Consider the following 20,062-nt stretch of genomic DNA (forward strand, 5'->3'; position numbering starts at 1 on the left):
TTTGATTGAAGACGCTTGAATTGATTTTGTTAATGCATCTAAGGCAAATCGCATATTTTCATGCAAACTACAAACACAAACATTATGCGGAAATTTTGTAACTGATTTCACATTGCGTGGACGAAAGACACAAAATTTGCTGAGTCCTATTTTTATGTGCTGATGCTTTTCCTTGAATAACTCGAAAGCTTCTTTTAGTGTATAATATAAATGACGTATCTGAATATTGTTTGCTTTTCCGTCAGATAATTGAATTCGAAGGCCTTTTTTTTTTGTTTGGTGATATTTGGGAAACTTTATCTTGATTATAAAAGTTTACAACTGCTAAAACATCGCTTTCAGAAAGACCATACACCTTTGAATATGCCGGAGGTAGACCCGAATTATCCTTACAAACATAGCTATTTGAAAGAACAGAAAGAATTTCAGATTGTTTCTTCTTTAAAGTTGGTAGTGCATTTAAAACTTTTTTCAATGCTCTTCCTATTTGTTGAACGTTTTTAAAAGACAAGCTTGGTTTTTGAAATTGATTTAAAAGTTTTCTTTTTAGTGCGCGACGTTTTAAAACTCTTAATTTCGCTTTAGCAGCATAAGCTGCTTTTTTATCAGGATCGGCTGTCAATTTTCTGGACAATCCTTTCTTTTTATCAGCATTACGAGTAACATAATTAGCTTGGTATTCTGCATAACGTTTTTTCTTTTACTTCTAATTTTGATTCCATTTTTAAAAAATCAACAACTTTATAAGAAAATGCCAACATAAATCCAATAGTTTACTAATACCAGGTCTATAAGTATGAAATGAGCGTTTTTTTTCAAAATAAAACACTATTTTCTAATGGAAAAGTAAAAAATATTTTATTCAAAGTATTTGCCATTGCTTTCTTCACATTTTGACCACCTTTCTGGAAATTTGTGGATACCACGCCAATAAAACTGATCGTTTTTTGAGGCAAACCATTCGGAGACCTATTTTTTGACTTCTTCGTAGGAATTGAAGTGTTGCTCATTCAATGCGTGTCCTATCGATGAAAACAAATGGTAGTCGGAAGGAGCCAAGTCTAGTGAATACGTTGGGTGAGGTAACTCTTCCCAGCCAAGTGATGTTATCGTTTCCTTGACCGCTTTTGCTGTATGACTCGGAGCATTATCATGCAACAAAATTACCTTTCCATGTCTTCTGGCCCATTCTGGTCGTTTTTCGATCAATGCATGGTTTAAATTGATCATTTGTTGTCGGTAGCGTTGCGTATCAACAGTTTCGCCAGGTTTTAGAAGTTCATGATGCACCACTCCTTTCTGGTCCCACCAAACACAGAGCATTGTCTTTTTTCCAAACCGATCAGGATTTGCAGTCAGTGTTGATGCTTCTCCTGGATTTACCCATGATCTTTTGCGTTTGAGATTCTTAAAATAAATCCATTTTTCATCACCAGTCACAATTTGATGCAATACTGACTTCCTTTCGTGTCGTAACAGCAACATTTCACATGTGGTTTTTCGCTTTTCCATCTGCCTGTCATTTAATTCATGTGGCACCCATTTCCCGCACTTTTGGATCTTTCCCATAGCTTTTAAACGGTCAGAAATTGCTGGTTGTGAAACATTTAATATTTCTGCCATTTGTTTTTGACTTAAAGTGTCATCTTCATTCAGTATTGCTTGCAGTTCTGTGTCTTCAAACTTTTTTGGTGGTCTTCCACGTTCTTCATTTCGCACATAAAAATCATTATCTCTGAACCGTTGAAACCATCTTTTGCATGATGCTTCTGATAGAGCATGATCACCATAAGCTTCGACAAGCATTCGATGCGATTCTGCAGCACTTTTCTTTAAATGAAAACAAAAAATTAGTGCTTTCCGCAAATCATCATTATTAATTTATATCCTAATTTAAATTTTGTTCTTATTAATTTAGCGCTTGTCAATGGATTTAATAATATGTTTTGGTTGGTTTAATTGTGGTTACTAATTTTACATGTTGAAATGCTGTTTTTATTAAGGCTTGACGAGTGTCACAAGAAATAAGATTCACTAATTTATTTGACTCAACAGTCTGTTAATACATAAAAAAGAAGATAGTATACTTATATAAAAAAAGAAGACAGTATACAACTTTATTAAAGAACAAGATTTGGAGTTTCAAGGCGAGAAGTTTAAGAGTAAATTTCGTTTATTTATTTTGATTATGGTAAGAGATGGATTCAAAGTAAACTAACTGGTGCAAACTTTATAAGGAAGAATTCAGCTCGGCTCGAAAATGATTTTAATACCACATTATGAAGGATAGCAAAAATAAACAACTCAGCAGACCTACATTATCATTTAAAGAATTATCATTTAAAACAAAGAAAAGAAAAGTTGCAACTTTGTCAACTTCAAATTCTTATGAGTTATTGTTTGCTAAGCTTGTACTACTTGTAGCATGCATTGTCAAAGATTTTTGGTGATTATGAATGCGTGGGAACAATAAACCCATACAAATTTGTAAAATTCTCTACACGCTCGTAAATTCTGCTAATTAGAAAAACTAATTAATAATGCTAGAATATAATTTTTTTACAGGAAAACAAGTTTATCTAGCAACGTGTAACAGCTCGTGTAATAAGACTAGCTAATCATATTAAACTTACACAAATTTTGGTTAATCTTAATAAACATCGTGACGTTCAAAAACAATTATAAAACGGTTACTATTTCGGAGCGTGGTTTTTTAATCTTTGGGCTCGTGGTTGTGAGGCAAGTGTTTGTTTTCGTGACGGCCACTTAGATATTATTTCTGTTTTTTTTTATAATTCTTGCGTACCTTTGTATGATACTTTGCAAAGTTTTTCATGAAGGCAAAGCAATCATTTTTTTGTTAAGTTGCTGAAGGCGGGGACTTGTTTAATTATTGACCAGGTTAATTTGGGTGTTATTCTTAAGTTTTCTTTTATCTGCCATATATACTTTGAAAGGGTGGTTGAATTTTTTATCTTTTTGTTAGTGAATGAGTGTTTGTGGTTAGCCCATCTTTTCTTTCATTCACCTTCTTCTATGCCAATATATACTTTTTTTGGAGTGTTAAATGGGGGTACTATACATTTATAAATAACACTAGAGGCTCTACATTTTCCTATTATAGGACAATTTTCCTTATCTGTGCTATTGCAGGGTGGGTATTATTTTGGTCTTTCTGAACTGATTTTTTTGTTGTGGCTTTTTATTATTCTTTCGATATTTTTGGTGCAGCTGTAACTCCTTTTGATTGTATTTTGATTGAATAGTTTACTTAGGGGTGGGATGGTTAAAAACGTTTGTCGATTAAATTTAGGAAACTATGTCCGACTTTGGTAGAAACGCTTTTACTATACGAGGGTTTAAACCATATTATTTTTCTTTTCCATTAACTTTTTTCTCTTTTTTGGGGGTTATACTTTAAATTAAAATCAGTGAAGCCATTTCTTCTTAATTTGTCTTCGTATTCTGGTATAGATAAATTAAATGTTTTTTCATTTGAGGAATCTCGAGATAATCTGTCGTTGATAGAGATGGGGATTTGCTTTATAATTACCGGAGGACGGTTGGTTTTTTGAAAGGTTGGTAGAAGTTTTTTTTCTAAATTAAAGGATACATCTAAGAAGTTCACTGCGAGTAGATTTGTTTGGATCTCAATTTTAAAACCGATCATTTCTATAACTCTAGTTATGTTTTTTCGTATGCTATCAATTTTTGATCCAGTTTTTTTACAAAGTACCATCAGACCATCGTCACGATATAGTCCAACGTCTTCTTTATTTATTATTTGGTGGGCCTATATATATTAGACTAACTATCGTCTAATATATATAGGCCCACCAGTACCAATGTATTTTTTACCTGACGATTGTTAAACGCATGAAACTTATAGTAGTAAAATGTAGTTATTTTTATTTAATCTCGTCAAAAAATCAATTTTGTATATGAAGGGTGCAAGGGAAGAACAGGGGATGTCAATTTTTTGCAAACTGAGATAAATCAAATTTAATCTTCAAAGACTTCTCTTACCTTTTTGTTTTACAAAAAGCAGTCTTGTCAAGATTTATTTTTTTTAATTGACATTAGAATGAAAGAAAAAATGAACTAATTTCAATTTTTTGCAAAAACTTTTGGTTTGCTATAGAATTTTGCAACCTTAATCTAAAATTGACGTTCCCGGTTTTTGAGTTGCAAAACATATTTCTTTACTAAGGTTGGCTTTTAGCAATTTAACCTGTAGTTTCTTTTGACAAACCACGATTTATTATATCCCAGCAGCCATTTGGTCTCAAACACCCTCTTTGATATGAAAAATAGTCGTAAAATTCTTGTGCGTCTTGCTTGCAAAAATATTTGAGATGCTGTAGATCTTTAAACTTTGATGAGGAAAAAGATATAGACGCTCTATTGAAAGCTGAAGGGGCTCCAATGACATTTTCCTCTTTTTAACTGATTTTGTGACAATAGCATCAGAGAATTCCCCGTTGTAGCTCCCTCTTAAAAAGAAACAATTTTTTTAATCAATTTCAGAAGATTCTGTAGAATAATTTCTTAACTTTTTCAACTTGCATCTTTTATGTCATTAATTATCAATCCATCATATATTATTTAAAAGAATAAAAAATTTTATAGGATAAATCTTATGGTCCCCGCCAGGCGTTTAAAACACCCAACATCTTTGCCCAGAATTGAACTGGCGGGGACCCTAAAAATTACAGGGTGTTTAAAAAGTTCGGGTCATTTCGCAAAACACAGTATTTCATTTACAAAACACAGTATATTTCATTTGCAAAACAGGTTATGAATGTATGTACGCAGGTTATGAATGTATGTACACATATTCTCAAAATGTCCTCCCTCTACCTGGATGCACTTTTTTAACCTCTTAGGAAAATCATCCACAGCTTTAGCAATTGTTTCCATTGGGTTTTCTTTCCAGACTTTAATTAAAGCTTTTTTTAATTCTTTAATCGAACTATGGGGTTTCATCCAAGCTTTGGTCTCTAGAATAATCCGAAGCGAGTAGTCCAACGGGTTCAAGTCTGGTGAGTTTGATGGCTATTCTCCAATCTGTCTCTGAGAGCTGATGTCAACTTTGATAAAATCGGAAAAGTTCTCTTCCAGCCAAATTTGAGTCTGTATAGCTTTGTGAGAGGGTGCACCGTCTTGTTGAAACGTTCATTCTTCATCTACAAAATGCTGCTGGGTCCAAGGCAAAAGTTTTTCTTCGAGCATCGCTCGATATTCAGCATTACGAATTTTGACTCCATCTGGAACAAAGAAGAGAGGAGTTTTACCAGTGTGGGTGAAAAAACAGAAGTCACAGCAAGTGATGGGTGGCTTCTGCTTTTTCATTGATGCAAGTGATGAGTGGCTTCTGTTTTTTCATTGTGGGTGAAAAAACAGAAGCCACAGCAAGTGATGGTCTGGGTAGATTCCTACCCAGACCATCACTTGTTGTGGCTTCTGTTGATGGGAAATGATTGTTTTTTTGAGTGGCAGGGGCTCCTTAAACCAACTTCTGTAATTTTGATTTTTATGAGCTTGCTCAACATCGAACCATTTCTCATCAGAAAACAGAATTTTTTGGTGTAGTTCAGCACCAAAACGTTTCAGAAGCTTCCTGCATCGGTTCAAACGTTTTCTTTTTATCTCTTCTGTAAGTAATTGAGCTATAACATGTTTCCTGGCTTTTAATCCGGCTCCTTTCAGAGCATTTTGGACTGATCCTTCAGAATTTCCAACAGCTTTGGCCATTTTTCTTGTTGAGTTCTTTTGTGTTCGTGGGTTTCTTTTGATTTGACCTAAGATCTTATTCCGGTTAGCTGGAGTGTTGGCAGTCCGAGGACATCCACTTCTCCGTCTGTCTTCATAGCTCCCAGTTTCTTGATATCGCTCAATGACTTTGGATACAGTTTGGTGATGTTTGATGTTGAGAAGTTGGACAATTTCTTTCACTCTTCTTCCTTGCTCAAATAGACGAATAATAGCGGGTCTCAGTTCAGACATTTTTCCTAAAAACCAATACAAACATTGTTTACAAATGGGGTTAATAATAATAATAATAGTATTAATAATATTAGTAATAATAATAATAATATTAGTAATAATATTAATAATAATAATAAAAATTCCCCCTCCATTCTAGATGGTCTGGATCCGCCCCTGCACCGTTTCTAAAGAAAAATTTGAATGCAGTGTTGTAATATTGTATATGTAGTAAAACTATAATAAAAATATAGAATAATGCAGATTTTAATATGCAGAGATTACTGTTGTAATAAAATGTCAACTGTTAAGCAGTTTCGTACGTTTTTCGCAATGCTTCGCACTATGCAGATTCTAGGAATGTACCGGAATTCCGGCCAGAATTTGTGATTTTTAGGGCAATCCGGTTCCGGCCGGAATGACAATATTTCAGGTCGGAAAGTCGTTATTTATTTTTTACTTTTTTTTTTAAGATTTGTGACTCAGACTGTGTAAATCCAATCAAAAAATCATTGTACTACAAGGCAATGAAGAACTATAGATAAACCAAGGTATAAAAATACAAAATTCTTAACAAACACAATGTAATTTTAGGTAGCTACAGTAAAGCAGTCTAAAATAATTTTATTTTATCGCTTGTTGCGCTCTCGTCAGTGGAGATTTTTTAAACATTAGGAATTTTAATTGAAATAATTAAAGAAAAAAGATTGCTACCCCATGCCAAACCCTCAGTTGATGTAGCAGCACTTCTTTGTAGCAGCAGGCTGTTAGATAGTTGATGTAGCAACACTCCCTTGTAACAGCAGGCTATAAGATAGTCGATGTATGCACTAAAGTAATAATAATTTTTTATGTTTATACTAAAAAGTCACCACTTTGAGCAAGTCTACACAAGACGCAAGAAGCAAAAAAATGAAATTATTTTAGACCGCCTAACTGTAGCTTTTCATAATTTTATTTGCAGTAATCGCTTATGTAAAGATTTCTAAAAGTTTAGGAATATTGTGGTGCAAAAAGAGTTGCTATCTTGTTTTTAGAAACAAACACACTTCTTTTCATAAAAATGTTACCTGCCTCTGATATAGTATAGGATGCCTTATACAGTAAATATTTCAATTTTAACCTAAATGTAAAAATTCAAAACAAAGAAATAATTTTAAATATAAATGATATGCAGGTTAAAACTGTCATAAATAAAAATAAAAAAAACAAATAAAAACAACATATTAGATTTAACTAAAACAAGAATCAAGTTAATGAAATATGCTATATATAAATATATATATATATATATATATATATATATATATATATATATATATATATATATATATATATATATCGTATCAAATAAATCGTTTTTAAAAAAACCACAAAAACACCAATTTAATTGACCAGAATGTTTTAAAAACATTCTGAATGTTTTTAACAATATAAACAATGTTTTTATTTTTATTTCTTTTAATAAAATGTTTTTATTTTTAATTTTTTTAATAAAATGTTTTTATTTTTATTTTTTAACTGTAAATCATGCGCGGAGTGTTGCTACATCGACTATCTTATAGCCTGACTCGCAAGGGAGTGCTGCTACTTCGACTGACAAATAGCCTGACCCGCAAGGGAGTGCTGCTACATCTACTATCTTTTAGCCTGACCCGCAAGGGAGTGTTGCTACATCGACTGAGGGTTTGGTTGGGGCAGGCAGTCTATCAATTAATAAAAAAAAATAATTCCGGTCTTGCATTTTAATTTTTACTTTTTGTCAACAAAATATGGAAAAAACTTTCGGACAACATCTACGGGTTTATATATATATATATATATATATATATATATATATATATATATATATATATATATATATATATATATATATATATATATATATCTATATATATATATATATATATATATATATATATATATATATATATATATATATATATATATATATATATATATATATATATATATATATATATATATATATATATATATATATATATATATATTTCTGATGCATTTTGGCATTTCTGATGAATCTTTGTTGATGAAACACAGTGTCAAATGGAAAAATTTAGTTAAGTGATTTTCTACTAATATATAATTGCTCTGTTCTTTTAAGAACATTGAGCACTCTATTGTGTAGAATACTTTTTAAAGTTGTTTAAATATATATATATAATATATATATATATATATATATATATATATATATATATATATATATATATATATATATATATATATATATATGTTAATTATAGGTTGTTAATATATATAATGTAGCCACCATGCTAAGGTGCAGGCTTTTACTATCAATCTTGATGGTAAAAAATTACAAAACTATAATTCTCGTTCCGGTCGGAACTTTTTTAACAATTCCGGCAAATCCGGTTCCAGAATTCATAATTTCCAATCGGGTACAACCCTTGCAGAATCTCACTAAAACCAGTTTACACTAATATAGTTTGGAAATATAAAATATACTTTTATACTTTTGTAAATACTTTCATGATAACGCTTACTGTTATAAAATCTGCACTAAAATCGGTCAATCCGTCAGTTGAGATGTATCGGGTACCGGTGAAAATTACAATTGTTTTTGGGTTACACAGTTAACGTTCTTTCGAATAATTCCAAATTGGGGTTTATCTTTCATGCTGTTGTAACAATAATGAATCGTACGATAAATATTCTTCTCAATTACATACAATTACTTCAATCATGAACAACTATGAGGATGAAGCAGAATTTATTATATCTGGAGACTTTCAGTCATTTTCTTATAAAATATATGATTTAGAATTTCGTAACAACAAAACACGAAACAATCTTTCAAAACATCTCACAAACTTTATTAAATCAAACGAGTTGGTTTTTGTCGATATAGTCAATGGTGCTGGTCCTACCTACACCTATCAACATAAAACTCTTTTAAATTCTTCTTACATTGACCATATAGCATCTTTAAAAGATACAGAACTATGTTTTACAAATTGTCAAGTTATTCCCCCTTCACCGTTTAATAATAGTAATCACCTTCCGGTATCCACAAGTATCAACCTTAGAGGTAGCAGCTTATCTAACGAAATAAATAATACAATGGAAAAGTATGATTCAGTTCCAAAACATGCATGGAAGAATGAAAAGTTTATTGATTTTTATAATCATAATCTATCTATAGCATTTAGCAATTACACATTTATAGATGAAAAAATAGAAGCAGAAATTAAAACCACATGTTCCAAAATCAAAAATGCAGCTCTCTTGGCAGTTAAACAGTGTTTTGGACAACAAGTGACATGTAAGTATTCAAAACCTTGGTGGACACCAGAGCTTAAAAGATGTAAAGATAACCTATCCTTTCACTATAAACAATGGCAAAAATACGATTATAACAAGTCAGTAGAATGCGTAGTCTACAAAAGATATATCTATTCCCGAAAAAACTTCCGCAAAGCTGTTAAAGCAGCGCATAACAAAAAAATCTACGAAAAAACTAAAAATATCGAATACCTACGCAATACTAATCCTCAAAAGTTTTGGGACAATATTCGCAAAATAAAAAACAAAAATAATACTCGACTCTTTACAATTAATAAATTGCAAAACAAAAATGAAATCGTTGAAGAATTTAGCCATCATTTTCAAAAAATACTTAATACGCCGCAATGTACAAATAACGAATTTATTCCTCAACAAATTCCACATATAAGTAAAGAGCCTAATTCAAAGTTTATTTCAACAGCTGATATTGAAAAATGTATTTTAAATCTTAAAAATAATAAATCCTACGATTGTTTTGGAATAAGTGCTGAACATCTTAAAAACTCTCGCAGTAACAATCTTCTAATGTTACTCGCTTCTTTTTATAACAGCATGTTAACAAATGGAAAGGTTCCCCAATGTTTATCAACAGCCACAATTATTCCATTAGTTAAGTCTTATAAAACATCACTGGAAAATCCAAATAACTACAGAGGAATCAGCATTCTACCTATTTTTACAAAGCTTCTCGAATATCTTATTGTACACATATGTCCAGATATTACAGAGAGTCATTCACATCAATTTGGGTTTAAAAAAAATAGCTCTACCCTTCACGCAGAATTTCTTCTGAGTGAAACAATAAAACACTATAAACATAACAATTCACCTGTATATATATGCAGTTTAGATGCTAACAAAGCTTTTGATAGTTGTAACTGGGAAAAACTATTTGAGAAACTATATTATCAGAAAAAAATCCCACTATCGGTAGTTCATACCATTTCATCGTTATATCGGGCAGGTACTGCTAATGTATCATATCTTGGATGCACATCAGAAGAGTTTAGGTTGTCTCAGGGAGTTCGACAAGGGTCCATACTTTCGCCTCATCTTTACAATATTTATACTGAAAATCCTTTAGAGAAAATTGTCTCAGAATCCAAAGTAGGAACTTCAATAAATGGGGTATACACTGGTGTCATTGCGTATGCGGATGATATAATTTTGCAAAGTTCAACTATATCTGGTCTTCAAAATCTTATTAACATCGTCCAAAAGTATGTAATATCAAACTTTATCAAACTAAATGCAGAAAAAACTGAATTTTTAATATCTGGAGTAAGCTCGATCATCAATAACGTGATTTATGTTAACGACGCTCCTATTAAGTTTCAAAGCAATTTAAAACATCTTGGTTTCCTTTGGGATAATAAGAACAAAAATATGACGGCAACACTCCAAAAAACGAATATAAATGAAAGGATAACGCAATTTTTATCTGTTGCAAAAGCTCTTATAAGAAACGGAATTCGCTTCTGCCAGCCTGCTACGATTATTTATTTATTTAATTCCCTAGCTACTCCAACGCTATTTTACGGACTAGAACTGGGTGGTTGCAACAATAAGTTTCTACAGAATATTGATAAAGTTGGACGATCTGTCTTAAAATCATTTTTTAATATTTCTAAGCATAGTAAAAATTACCTCCATTCTTTTTTCAAAGTAAACTCTGTATCGAACATTCTTATTCATAACAAATTAAACTTATTTATCAGGCTACTTAATGACCCCATATGTTACTCCATTATAATGACTCAGTTGCCGTGTATAAATAACCAAAGTTTATTTGTTGGTGAGATATGGCTAATATGCAAGCAATTTGGTATTAATATGTTGCAATGTATGATCGAGGGCAATAAAATTAAAACTGCACGCCCTAAGGAAGTGTTAGATGCCAATGTCGCCTCAATTTTAAAACAATCTGTCCAATTATGGAATTTAAAGGAACAAAGACTTATATTTAGAACTTTGATGGAAGAAAACATTCTAAGAACAGTACAAGAACACCCATAGCATTTTCTTTATTTGTTTTTTTTTACCTATAATTTATGTAATTATTGGGTGTTTAATAGAATATATATATATATATATATATATATATATATATATATATATATATATATATATATATATATATATATATATATATATATATATATATATATATATATATATATATATAAATAAGATTTTATATACTTAATAAAACACAGATCGAGAAAATTATTTTTAATATTTTTATTAGTAATAAAGAAAAGTAACTTCCTAAGTCTGCATTTTGTTAAAAAGTCAAAATGTTACATTGAATCACGCGAAAAAACCCAAATGGTGTTTAACAACTTACCGTTATAGTTTCGTTGAGGAATTAATAATAACACGTGTTTTGTTTTTATAGCAATTTTTTAAAATACTAGTTTAATGACTTTAAATATATTTAACCAAATAAATCAGTTAAAAAAGCTCGTTTTGGGAGTTCAAAATGATAGTGTTCAAATTTTAATGGATAGGTTTGTAATTAAAATTATAAAATTTGTAATTAAATTTATAAGTAATAGTTACAAGTAATAAATTATAAGTAATAATTGTCTTTGTACATTGGTTATCTTTTAGGCTGTTTTTTATAAATTTTTCACTTTTTAGTTTTTATTTAAATTTGAACATAATAACATATACGTCTATTTTTGTTCAAATGTTTTTTTTTTTCATTTTTTTTTTTTTTTCTAAATATATATATATATTAGTGATGTGAGAAAATTTTGAAATTTTAAAACAAAACAATATCATATACATAAATATATGGCTCTAATTTTGAATTTTTTAAAAATATGAAAATTATCTCTGTAGGTCAAGTACCTCAAAAGTTATGAGATTTTTAAGTTGCGATTTTTTATATATGGAGAGGTTATGAAAAGTTGGACCCAATTTTTTAATTTTTTTTGCAAAAAAATGTATATTCGTCTAAATTTTTGTCTTCCAACTAAAAAATCACATATCAAAATAAAGCTTAGAGTATATAAAACAAATATTTAGTTACAAATATAAAACTGAATATATAATTAAAAAAATTAAAACTAAATATAAAGTTTTATATGTACAAACAAAGTAATAAAAAAAACATTAAACTTTATCATTTTAAAATTTTATGGATAAAAGTGTTCCGTTTAAAGATGTTCATGCCATCATGAGGTCCCCAAGTATAATGTCACAAGCAAGTTGAACTTTTGAAATATCATAGTCTATTGCATCATTATAATTTTCTTCCTTATTCCAATAAGCAACAACATATGTATCATGTATCTTTTTCTTTATTTTTTCAATTTTTCCATTGTATATAACCTCTTTTTCATCTTCATACCAAATATGGCATATATTTCTGCCTGTAGCAGCTCCAGACATGACATCTAAAATATCATTAAAATTTGCTTCACTTATGTCTAGAAACTCGTTTCCAAAAGTTTCAACACTTATATCTAATATTTTTAATTTTTTTTCTATTTTTTTTTTTTCTTTTGTATCTTTTTTTTGCCATTTTTGCTCTGCTCTGTGTGTCATCTCCTTAAATCTCTCTTTATTTTGTTGCAAAATTTATGGCCCACTCCATCACAAACTCTTTAACATGTTTTGGAAGACCGTTTAAATAGTTGATGACATTGTTTTTTCTGGCACGCAGTCTTGATGATAGGTAACAAAGAGTTGCATTAGGTGCAAATTTCTGTGCTGCACTAAACATTCCCATCATTTCCTCGACATCCATATTGTGCAGTCTTGCAGATTCAGTCTCAAATTCCATTTGTTCTGTGGGCTTCATACTAAAGTATTTCTTATATTGCCTATTGATTGCTTCAGATATAGCAGTCAAGCAAACAGAAATCATTTTTTTCATATTGTCGTCTTTAGGGCAGAATTCAATAAGAGCCTTTCAGACAAGATCTTTTTTATCAAACTCTTCATCAAAGAAATTTTGTGATCTTGATAAGATTTTTAATGGATTTTTTAGACATTGGTGAACCGTATCAAGGACCCTTTTTATAATAACAATACCATCTAAATGAGAGATTTGTTTTTTGGCTGAAACATAAAATTTTTTTATTCAAGGACTAGTTATAAGTTTTCCTATTAATCCAGCAGCACAAAGTTCTCGTTTAGCAATATTGTTTTCAAAGTCAGTAGATAAACTGGCTTGTAATCGAACGCATGAAATAGTACCTGATGTCAGAAATGTTTTTAAAATGTCATAATGTTGAATTAATATTCCACAAATATGAAAAAAAATATGCAAACAATTTCCTCTGTATCTAGGAAGTAAACCTTTAGGAAGCTCTTCTTTTAATAAAAATAAAACAAATCCTTTAGGATCACCTTTTCCATCCATGTACCGAAGTTTATTTAGTTGCACAACAATATTTCCGGCCATGCAGTCGCTACCAAATAGTTTTTCATTTTCTGCTTCTATTACTTTTAGTGCAGATCTACAGTTACTGGAAAATGTTTCTAGAGGATGAAGATGACAATTTAACTCATTGAAGGTTTTATTCCATGCCAGACTTAACTTTTTTGTTGTAGCATGATTTGTAATAGCTCGATCAGAAATTGTATTAGATATGTTGCCAATTATAGTTTGACGACTTTCTTGAAAATCTTTTAAATGAAACGAGGCATAAGTTTTGGCTAAGTTGTCTATGGATTGACATATATGCTGCTCGTAGTCCTCTGATGTGCCACCACTTAACTCATCTAGCGCTACAACTTGACAACCAGTTTTAGTAGTAAGGTGGATACAGCTGGCATGTACACCTTCCTGAGTTGTGGCATCAAATCCAAGTGTTAAATTCTTTTCAGATATAGCAATTTCTGCTGTTTGGAGGTCAGTGATAACACCTAGTTTCCTAACCATTTGTTCAACAGTAGTGCGGCAAAGAACAGTTTTAATGGTAACACATAGATGTTGGGTAAAACTTTGAATTAAAGAAGAAATGCAATTTGCAGATACTTGGTTAGTCACAGCATCAAAAACAAGTGTTCGTAGTTCTGTATTATATATTTTTTTGTTTTTCTTCGAAACCATTAAATTGCATTCTAAACTATAAATCTTCTCTCCAAGAAGAAGATTTTGATGTTCAAGTGATTTAATTATTTGAGAATTTATAACAAGTTTTCCTTTAAGTTGTATAATTTCAGAGCTTTGTTTTTTAAGTTGCTGATATTTTGTCTCTGTCTTTTTAATAATAACAACAGCCTTTTGCAGTTTTGTTGACCTGCTTCAACTTTAATAGATTTTAATTTTTTTCTAAGATTACAAATAATGATATTTTTTTCCAAATTTTTTTCTTCAATAGTCTTACTTCAATAGGCATTTGTTTAAGTTAGCTCTTTGTGTTAAAAATTGCTTCCCTATATATTTTTTTTTCATCACTATGTGATTGTGATAATAAAGTAAGACGGCGTTTTGATTTAGCTTTTATTGGTATCACATCAGGCTCCTCTTGAATCTTCAACTTGAACTTTGATTGGCGCAACCCTTGAACCATTTAGATTTATCAAATTTTGATTTACTGAAGATATAGATGGTTGAGAAAGTTCAAAAAAGGCTGGAGTAGATGCTGATGAAAATTCATTAATAGCTTCGGGAACTATTGTCCTAAAGAAAACTTTCGAACAAATTTTTTCAAACTTTGACATATCCCTTGAGATGTTCTTTTTGAATTTAATAACACTGCTGTTTATTAAATGTCTGACTTGATTTTTTGTTGTTTGACAACTAAATGTTTCACTAACAATATTTGCTGTGGTAGTAAAAGAAAACTTATTTTTGTTATATAAAAAAATAACATGTCTTTTGAGGCATGTTATCTGTGAATTAAAAGTTACATCACTATGCAAAGACTGAAGATGATCAAAAATAATATTTTTAGGCATTTTGAGATTTGCAAATCACTAAAGAATATAACAAATCTATATCAAAAATCTAATAAAAAATACACTAAAATCAAAATAATAGACTGAACAGACCAAATACTGCATAGACCAAACAACTTGTATATTTAATAAAACAAAATTTAATAATCTGTTCAAAGTTTAGAAGCGAAATAAAAAAATAAGTGTTGCGCCAATCAGAATTCAATAAAACTACCATGTGATCCGATAATTTTATATATGCGAACTCAGAGTAACAATGCTTCAAATTTCCAAATTCACAAAAAAACCTTGGGTGCTTGAGGAAACCTAAACTTAATATGAGCACATCAGATTTACTTCAAATTTTGAGGATAGGTGGTTAAATAAATATTTTAAAAGAACCTTTGAATTAAAGAAGGACCCTTGCTTATTTTAGGAGCAGTGATTCATAGAAAAACATCAAAGATTTAAAAAGTAAAATTACACTATTTTTTATTTACCAAAATAGCCATGAAATAAATCAAATTTTAGTTTTACTTTTTTTTTTAAATAAATACAAAATTTCATTTCATTTAGCTCCAAAATAGAGGTGCAGCCTGGTTTGGCCTAATTCAACTTTTTTGCTAAAATATATATATATATATATATATATATATATATATATATATATATATATATATATATATATATATATATATTTTAATTTGTTTTTGATATTAAAATTTATTTTTCATAATTGTTAAATCAAAATCTAAGGACACAGTAAATGAAACACTGCCAAGTCTTTATCATTTCCATTAAATTGATAATGTTTCAAACTAAAAAAAAAAATGTGAAAAAAATGGGGTTAATCTTGTTTTTGGAGCATGCAGGGACAATTACAGTAAAAAAAAATATGCAACTTTGCTTAATGACTAATCAAGTAGGGATGAGTTTTAGTTGATGAAACTGATAAAAGTAAATAAAAACTGATAAAAACTCCTATAAGCAGCAACCATAATAGTATTTGTAGAAAAAAGCAACCTTATGACGATAGGTAGCCGTTTCAGATGATTTTTTTATTTTTCAAATAAGCATATATAATTAATATCATTGTATAGAGCTTGAATTGACCTAAAAAATGAGGATCATTTGGCCTTTGAAGTTTAGCGAATCCAAAGTTATTGAATTTTTTGTAGTGCAAAAATTGATGATTTTTGGACAAAAGGTATAGGGCTCAAGTACGGAAAATTTGCAGTGAAAAACCAAAAAAGAGAATATTTTTGGATCATATTGAGTTTTGAATAACTATTGAACGGTTATTACATTTGATTTTAAATTTTCCATAGTGATTCAATAACTATAAGAAAATAAAATAACAAATTTTTTTTTTTTTCAAATCTGTCAAGATTGCCTAGAATCATCTATTTTACAGACTGAGGTTTTTTACTTATTTAGTTTTGTAAAATAAAACTTGGGGTTATATTATAATTACACCATGCAAATATGCATAAAGGAATCAAATAATACATAATTTTAAAATTGTTGTATAATTTACAGACCAGTCAGTAATTTGTTGCAAAAGAGCTGGACAAACCAAATGGCATATCTACTTTAAATGTGTTTGATATTTTTGAACCGTTATTACATTTGACTTGAAGTTTTTCATAATGATCCAATTTCTTTTTAAACCAGAGCAGATTGACCAGAATCATCTATTTTACATACTGAGGGTTTTTACTTATTCAGTTAGTTTTGGAAAATAAAATTTGAGGTTGTATTATAATAACAACCTTGCAAATATGCATAAACGAATCATGGAATTCAAATAATACATTTTAAAATTATTGCTTAATTTACCTACCAATCAGTAAATTAATGTGTTAAGGCAAATAAATTTAATTTTTAATGAAAATAACTTACAGCAAATCAACTTTTTGAAATTTGGAGTACTTACAACAGCAATAGGCTAATATAACAGCAGAAACTCTACTTAAAAATGTAAAAAAAAAATATTATTAGAAACACAGATACACAAAATGTGTTAAAAATATATAAAAATGCATAAAAACATATTTGACAGAAATAATGCCATCATTTACATTTAGAAAATCCAAATATTTCTAATATATTATAAAGGTTGCTGTTTCTGACAACATTTTGATAGCTAAAATTAATATTAAACTTAATTTAAGTGATTATAACAAAGCCTTTGTTGATCAAAGTGCTTAAGTTAAATAGAGGGGCGGATCATCAAACTTTGGTTTCAATAAAGAAAATTATTGAAATGTAAAATGTTTGTGCTATATTGTTCAGAATTTAAAAATTTACTTTTATCAAAGTACGACTTATACATTCTTGACTTATAGATGGAACCACCATTTCATGTAGATTGATTTCATTGTTGTTAATTTCACAGCCTTAAAGAAGGGAATTTAAATAATTATTATAGTTCATTGGTTCTTTTACTTGACCAATATAAAAAATAGAAAAATTAATGAAAAAAAAAAACTGATAACTTTCTTACAAATTTCCTTTTTATGAACTTTAGTTGATGACTATTTCCAGTTTTTTTTTGAAAAAACAGTTTAAAGAATCTGTAGTACAGACTGTAGTAAAAGTAGTAAGAATCAAGCTGGAAGTTGAATAATCCAGACAGAATACCTTTAAAAAAAGTAAAATCATTATTTTATTGCCTTGAAAACTGAAGTCTTTAATAAAGAATTATATTTTCAATTTCAATTTTATTTGAAGTCAAAATTTCAGAAACACAAAATCAAACAAAAAACGTCTTAAAATACGCGAAGTAATTTATATATACATACATACATACATACATACATACATACATACATACATACATACATACATACATACATACATACATACATACATACATACATACATACATACATACATACATATGTACATACATACATACATAATTTCTATATAAAAATCCATAATACCTATTCTTCAAAAAAGCATAAATAATTACTTGTTTTAAAAAGAGGAAAGGCTATACTTGCCATTTCCACCTAGATATTTTAAAAAAATGTTGTTTTTTTGTATAAAAATAAACCTTGAAGTTTTAAATTGCTGAGAACTAAAAATTTAAGGGATAAATGTTAAAAAATGTTTACATTTCATTAGATTCCTCATCATTTTTTAATATATACGAAAAGTTTTATAAAAATTGGATGTGTTTTGGTACTAAGGAATCCTTACCTCCAAAAGCTTCATTTAAGAAACATTACTGCATCAAGTTTTTTTCTCAAAAGTGGTCTCAGGATATGGATAATATTTAAGTGAAGTCATATAAAGCATAGTACTTTCTTTATATGGCTGGAAAGAGGTTGAGTAACACTAAATGATGCAAAAAATCTCAAGGTGCTTGCTTAACCATACAAAAGATATAAGAGAGTAAAGTTTATAAAAATTATGTTTCTTTTGTCAAACGTTAAATGTTTTTCATTGAGCCATGGAATCGCTACGATAAGTGAACGGCTCAAGCTTGACAGATAAAGCATAACCAACTACATATACAAAGCGTTTTTAAATCTTGTTTACAAGAGGATGAGCATCATTATAAGAACCAGCCCTAATATGGCAACAGTATTTCATTCAGGAATGAATAAAAGATTTGTAGAGGTAAAGAATGAGTCAGGAGTAAGATAATTGCGAGCACAATGAAGAGATGCAACTTAAGCAGATGCTAACTTTTCAATTGATTGTAAATATGATTTTCATTAGAGGTCAGTAGTAAATGAAAATCTAAAAAGATGTAAAGAAGAGGACTCAAATAGATTATTGCCATTCATTAATACAAGAATATTGACAATATGTGATAGTTGTTTGCAGAAGAGAGATCAGACTTAAGATTGGCTCCTTGTTCTAAGCAATCCAAAAGAAAAGACTTTTAGTCAAGACCGGACTAATAAGTTAGTTTGTCAGCAAATAGAGTCACTTTAGTTTGTCTGGAAGATCATTAATAAAGATAAAAAACAACACAGCATCATGGTAAGAGCCTTAAGGTACCTCAAAAGTTACTGGAAATAAAAGAGTGTTTACTTTAATAGTGCGATTAGAAAAAAATGAATTAATATTCTCAAAGATCTCCTCAGAAACACAATATGAAGCAAGCTTATGGAGTAGACCAGCATGCCAAACTTTATTAAAAGCTTTTTGAAATGCAATAGCCCTTTGTCTTATACCCTTATCTAATGCACAGCAAAATCTTTCAGTTGCAGAAGTTAGCAAGTCAGCCATAGAACGAGAAGTTTGAAAACCATATTGATTGTCAGAGAGTTATTTGGCTCAAAATTAGATGTCAGAAATTTGTTGATTAAAGGATCAAAGACTTAGCTGAAAATAGAGAAAAGATTGATTGGACAGTAGTTAGAGGGTTTAGAATGTTCTCCAGAATTTTTAAAAATTGGAACCACTTATCCATTTTCCAGAAGACAGGAAAACAAGATTCACTCAAACGCTTATTAGTTACTTTAGAAAATTGAGAGAGTTCTGGAGAACACTTATGTAAGACTATGACAGAAATTTTGTCTGGACCACAAGCCGTAAAAGAGTTTAATTGAGAATTGAAGCAACAAAAGTCAGAAAGATTTGGATGTCTAAAAATGGGTTAAACTGTTTAACTTGAATGACGGGAAGAATTAGCTATTCAAGAGATGAGTTTCTTACATTATTGTTAATAAATGTGCTTCTTACATTACTTTTTGGATTCAGGCTGGCATGGAATCTTGTATTCTTTCTCGATGATTCCGAGTCAAATCTCACTCTTCTCTTTGGTTTACATCACATTGTGCTGCTGCAATTTCCAATCAAAACTATTACTTCCATATCTATCAGCATA

General features: G+C 29.6%; 2 protein-coding genes across 5 annotated transcripts in view; both read left to right on the forward strand.

The window, feature by feature from the left end:
• The first annotated feature begins 8,712 nt into the window (after positions 1-8,712).
• LOC136085190 (uncharacterized) lies at positions 8,713-11,331 on the forward strand. The gene has a single exon (XM_065806479.1). The coding sequence runs from the start codon at positions 8,713-8,715 to the stop codon at positions 11,329-11,331; it is 2,619 nt and encodes an 872-aa protein (XP_065662551.1).
• Positions 11,332-11,641: 310 nt separating this feature from the next.
• LOC105849422 (BRISC and BRCA1-A complex member 2) overlaps positions 11,642-20,062 on the forward strand; it is a 74,448-nt gene continuing 66,027 nt past the window's right edge. For 2 of the 4 annotated variants that reach the window (XM_065804529.1, XM_065804527.1), the window contains exon 1: positions 11,646-11,825. In XM_065804529.1, the coding sequence (XP_065660601.1) occupies positions 11,737-11,825 (89 nt within the window). In that variant the 5' untranslated portion in view covers positions 11,646-11,736. Of the gene's footprint in view, positions 11,826-20,062 lie in introns of all 4 variants that reach the window. The other 2 variants (XM_065804528.1, XM_065804526.1) reach the window with 2 other exon arrangements.

Source organism: Hydra vulgaris, chromosome 09 (genome assembly GCF_038396675.1).
Source record: "Hydra vulgaris chromosome 09, alternate assembly HydraT2T_AEP".
NCBI lineage: Eukaryota > Metazoa > Cnidaria > Hydrozoa > Anthoathecata > Hydridae > Hydra > Hydra vulgaris.

Excerpts from the sequence above, each read along its gene's own strand:
- LOC136085190 (XM_065806479.1), top strand. The coding sequence starts at position 8,713 with ATGAACAACTATGAGGATGAAGCAGAATTTATTATATCTGGAGACTTT.